At 40.5% G+C, this 5,662-nt stretch overlaps 1 protein-coding gene across 1 annotated transcript; it reads left to right on the top strand.

Moving 5' to 3' along the window:
- Window positions 1-937: 937 nt before the first annotated feature.
- Window positions 938-4,831, top strand: LOC103984769 (beta-galactosidase 13-like). The gene is made up of 17 exons (XM_009402329.3): window positions 938-1,134; window positions 1,224-1,319; window positions 1,404-1,516; window positions 1,599-1,665; window positions 1,746-1,838; window positions 1,924-2,073; window positions 2,164-2,255; window positions 2,323-2,428; window positions 2,519-2,606; window positions 2,694-2,812; window positions 2,892-3,056; window positions 3,145-3,341; window positions 3,431-3,519; window positions 3,607-3,716; window positions 3,789-3,902; window positions 3,986-4,081; window positions 4,165-4,831. The coding sequence occupies exons 1-17, from the start codon at window positions 973-975 to the stop codon at window positions 4,762-4,764; spliced, it is 2,457 nt and encodes an 818-aa protein (XP_009400604.2). The 5' UTR covers window positions 938-972; the 3' UTR covers window positions 4,765-4,831.
- The last annotated feature ends 831 nt before the right edge of the window (window positions 4,832-5,662 follow it).

Consider the following 5,662-nt stretch of genomic DNA (forward strand, 5'->3'; position numbering starts at 1 on the left):
ATATATATGATCTAGTACATGTGGTTAGGCATGATTCAACTCATATAACCAGGTACAAATTAACTCATGTGATCAGGTATAATCCAACTCATATGGCTATGCATAAATCATATGACTATGCACAACCAAACTCATATGGTTAGGTATAACTCAACTCATGTGGTCAAACATAATTCAACCACTAAACACAATCTAAATTATAAGCCAGGTATAACTTAATTCAATTGTAAAACTTAGCTTGACTCATGAGTGATACTCAATCGAGTCCGTGAAGCTAGGTCACCCAGTTATATGATTGGCATTAGACACACCATCATCTTTTTATCCAACTCATTATACATTAGCCCAATATACTATTAGAAATAGATATTTACGATGTACGTGACCCATCCAAGACTTAAATGGGTCAGTTAAGGTTATCAATATATAATATACTCTAATTTTCTCAATATTTCTTTATTGGTTTGAACTCATTAGTTAATTGAATTAGATATGTTTGATCCGTTCGAGATTATTCTAGACCAACCTAACTAGCTTAAGCTCACTTGACCTAATTGAAATCAATCAAATTCAAATTAAATCAGCCTAGGATAATTCTAAACTAGTTCAATAACAATTGAGGTTATTCCAATTTAATTAAATTTGACTTAACTCAAATTAGTTATTCCAATTAGGTCCTAGTTGATTAGAGATTATTAAGATATTGATATCTTAAGTATCTATATATGATTTGATGAAATTAAAAGTTTTATCTAAATATATCAATTAGAAATAATTAATATTTTTTATTATTTTTTAAAATTAAATTAATGTTATCAATGTGATTTTTATCATGTGATATATGTGATTATGCTGACTGCCCCACATTGTATATACAACGAAAAGAGCTACAATTACACTCAAAACTCTATCTCCCCGTATAAATTCATGTGAAGGCTCTTCATCTGGTTTCATCCAAGTGATAGGAGAAAGATGGAGATCTCTAAGTGCTGCTTGCTGCTGTTGGTCGCCTCTTCTCTCTACTACATTGTTTGCTCCACCACGGTTTCTCATGATGGACGAGCACTCATCATCGATGGCCAGCGTCGCGTCATCTTCTCTGGCTCCATCCACTACCCCCGTAGTACTCCCGAGGTGATCGATCCATGTTCGAGTCATAAGTATTGGTGTTGGTTGATTCATGATGTATTGATAGATTGATTTGGCTTTCTGCTGTTGTCTAGATGTGGCCCGACTTGATATGGAAATCGAAGGAAGGAGGGCTTGATGCAATCGAGACTTATGTTTTCTGGAATGGACATGAGCCCAGGAGACGTGAGGTTGTGGTTTTCCACCACATGCTTGTGTTTATGTACATGTGAGATATTGAATACGATGCTTACTCTTTTGTTTTATTGTCTTAGTACAACTTCGAAGGCAATTATGACCTCATCAGGTTCCTCAAGGAAGTGCAGAATGCTGGACTATATGCCATCCTTCGGATTGGCCCATATGTTTGTGCTGAGTGGAATTATGGGTATGTCATAAAGATGATTTCAGGACACTAATCAGTAATGAAGGTGATTCTGATGGATTTTAATTTGTTGTTATGTTTTCAGAGGACTTCCTGTTTGGTTGTACAAAATTCCAGGGATGCAAACTAGAACAGATAACCAACCATGGAAGGTCATAGAAGTTGATTTAAATTATGTGCATAAATTGATTATGTATTACATTGTCATCTGAAATCTTCTTTAACAATGAAGGATGAGATGCAAAATTTTACTACATTGATAGTGGACAAGGTGAAGGAAGAAAGGCTGTTGGCAACACAAGGAGGCCCTATCATTCTGCTTCAGGTTTTTATTGTTCTTCTTTACTGTTTACTTATTGTGTTTATAGTTGTTCTAGTTTATAGTCACAGCAAAACACTGACTGGAACAGATCGAGAATGAATATGGCAATGGTGACATCGAGATACGATATGGTGAAGCTGGACCCAGATACATCAACTGGTGTGCAAACATGGCAGAGTCTTTGGTTTCAGATGTGCCATGGATCATGTGCCAGCAGTCTGATGCCCCACAACCAATGGTAAACTTAGCAAATCGAACATTGCATGACACTGTTCTTGCCTCATGTTGCTTATCTCATGATACGCTTTGCCTATGATGCCTAAAACAGATCAACACCTGCAATGGATTCTCTGGCTGTGATGGTTTCACCCCCAACAACGGGAACAGTCCCAAGATCTGGACAGAGAATTGGACTGGCTCGTATGATGGAATTATCTCTTCCTTCCATTCTTTAGCATTAATGATTTATCATGTTCATTAATCTCAGGTTCAAGATCTGGGGTTCTCCACACCCACATAGGCCAGTTGAAGAGGTGGCTTTTCAGGTTGCTCGTTTCTTCCAAAGCAATGGGACAGTACAGAACTACTACATGGTTAGCTTTCTTCTTGTTTCCTACCATGATCATCATCTATTTCTTTAAATATAGCTTCAGCAAATAAGATCTTTAATTGCTTGTCCTCAGTATCATGGAGGAACCAATTTTGGTCGTACTTCAGGAGGCCCATACATTGCCACAAGCTATGATTATGATGCTCCTCTTGATGAGTATGGTATGTCTACATATTCATCATTGTAAAAGCTTTAACATTTCATGTTTATAGTAATGATGATCATAAATTATTTATGTATCTCTTTAGGTAATATAAGGCAACCCAAGTGGGGGCATTTGAAGGAACTCCATGCTTCTGTTAAGCTGATGGAGAAGGCCCTCACCTATGGAGAAGTTGTTGAAGATCATCTTGGCAATGGATTGACAGTATGAATTCTTTCAGACACGCGTTCTCTCTCTTTTGTTTAAAGATTTCAGCTTATAATTGTCTTTTATGCCATTGTAGATTACCAAGTTCTCTGGTGATGGGATTGTTCCTGGTTGTTTCCTAAGTAACCAGAACAGCACGGTTGATGCCACCATAAGCTTTCAGGGAACCAATTATTTCTTGCCTGCCTGGTCTGTCAGCATTCTTCCAGACTGTAAGAAAGAGGTTTACAACACTGCCAAGGTAATTATGAACTAATAGATTTAACCTTTAATTCTGATCATAAATGTTGCTTCTTTTAATCCTTCTTGTCATCTTCTTCTTCTTACAGGTGAAAACTCAGACTTCTATCATGGTGACGAAGAAAGACAATGCTGGTGATCAATCCAAAGACTTGCGTTGGTCATGGAAGCCTGAGAGATTGCATGACTCTGCTAAAGGTTTTGGAAATTCCTTCACTGTTAACAAGCTCTTGGAGCAGAAAACCACCACTGTTGATGCCAGTGACTACTTGTGGTACACCACCAAGTAAGTGATTTCTTGAAACAATTAATTCAAATAATTGTAATAGCATTTATTGAAAGAAAATAACACTTGTTTTGCCTAATGACTTCCAGTGTGGAAGTAAGCAAGAAGGAATCATTTACTCTTAGTGTCAGCACCACTGGGCACATCCTCTATGCCTTTGTTAATGGCAGGCTAGTAGGTAATAAAAATCAAATCCTATTTAGTTTAGCAGAACTCCTTCTATACTAAAATATAATTTTCTTCTGCACTTGATGATGATTAATAGGTTCTGAGTATGCCACTGGTGGAACTTATAACTTTATATTTGAGAGGAAAGTGGCCTTCAAGCCGGGGAAAAATCAAATATCATTGCTGAGTGCTACTGTTGGTCTTAGTGTATGTTGTGTCATTTTTGTCCTTGGAGATTATACATATGCTGTGAGTACTGATTTTTCTTCTGTTACACAGAACTATGGTGCATTTTATGATAATACTCCAGTTGGGATTGTTGGTGGCCCAGTCAAATTGATTGGGAAGAACAATACTATTCTGGATCTATCCGAATCAAATTGGTCTTACAAGGTTTCATCAAAGGCTTCAATCCTTGTTCCATTCATCCTTTTCGCTACTAGTTTTGTGCTAATTAATACAAATCTCACAATCAGATTGGCATAGATGGAGAAGTTAGGAAGCTCCAGCTTGACGAAAAAAGGTGGTATTCTGGTGTCATTCCAACCAACAGACCTTTCACTTGGTACAAGGTAGTAGTCTTTGCATAGATATCTTAGTGCTAATATACAGTAAAGGCGAAGAACTAATGCTTCCTCTGCCTTTGTTGCTGAAGACAACATTCCAAGCTCCACTAGGATCAGAACCAGTCGTCGTCGACTTGCTCGGACTCGGCAAAGGAGAGGCGTGGGTGAACGGCAACAGCCTCGGTCGCTTCTGGCCAAACTTCACCGCTAATCCCGACGGCTGCAAGCAATGCGACTACCGCGGCAATTTCCAGACGAACAAGTGTCAGACCGCCTGCGGAGAGGCTTCCCAACGATGGTATCACGTTCCCCGGTCGTTCCTGAAGCGCGGAGAGCCCAACACCCTGACGCTGTTCGAGGAGGCCGGCGGCGACCCGAACCAGGTCAACTTCCAGACCGTTACTGTTGGCACCGCGTGCACCAGCGCCGGCGAGGGAGACGCGCTGAGCTTGTCGTGCCAAGGAGGGCGCACCATTTCGAGTGTAGACTTTGCTACCTTCGGCGAACCTGATGGGACCTGCGGCGCTTACGTGAGCGGCGGATGTGGCTCCGACGAGGCTGTCGCTATCTTGAAGGATGCTTGTCTGGGAAGGGAGTCATGCTCGATCAAGATCAGTGACACGATTGGGACTTCTTGTACCAAACTTGCCTCACCGAGGAAGCTCGTAGGTCAAGTTACATGTTCATGATTCAACGAGTAGGCTAGCTTAGTAGTTCCAGTAGAGAGAGGGATTTGCTCCAAGTCTTTCTGCATAATGTTTTCTTTTGTTCCACTTGAACTGATATTAATTAGGAATTGAAGCAGTAAATTATGTTGCCTTAATTTATCTTTGTTTTAGTTTTTGTTTTCTCGCCTAATAGTCATAAAGTACAAAATAGATACATCAAGTAACTTACCCTAGACCTGTAGTCCATCTGATCTGTGATTGGGCTATTTGAACCGTCCGCGACGGTATGGACGGTAGTGGATGAATGGATGCATCAACTGTGTTACGAGTGCGGTTTCAAGCATCTATATAACCAATGGCTGCAAGAGATTAAGTTCCTTCTTTGTCTTCCTCCTGTTGCTGATACTAACGTCGCTCCCCAGGCTGCAGAGTGGAGCTTCTCCGTCGACCAGGCCGCTCTTCCCACGTAGAGGTAAGGCTTCTTCTCAGTTCATGGTCTCCGAATCCCGCCCCCTTTACCAGGCAGAAAACCTTCGCAAAGCAGAAGAAAAGAGAGACAGACAGCAAAAACCCAACATCCTCCTCTGTTACAATGGCTGTTGTTGGCGATCATTCATTTCTCCTCCGCGATCTATATCTTTAGATCGAGATTTATGAAGAAAACATATCGGATCATCAATATTTCCAGCCAATTATTGCCTTTTCCAACATGACGAGACGACTATCTGCCGGTGGTGCTGGACTAGATGATGAAGACTATGATAGCAGATTTCATAGGGCAATGGAAGCTCGGTAAGGGTTCTCTTATTGTGGCCAGTGGAAAGAAATGTCACACTTCGTACAGGTTACAAGCCAAAGCTTGTGGTGAGCAGATGAATGCTACAGAGAAAGACTTCAGCATGGAGTTGTGGCATAGGCG

This window comes from Musa acuminata, chromosome BXJ3-5 (assembly GCF_036884655.1).
Source record: "Musa acuminata AAA Group cultivar baxijiao chromosome BXJ3-5, Cavendish_Baxijiao_AAA, whole genome shotgun sequence".
Taxonomy (NCBI): Eukaryota; Viridiplantae; Streptophyta; class Magnoliopsida; order Zingiberales; family Musaceae; genus Musa; species Musa acuminata.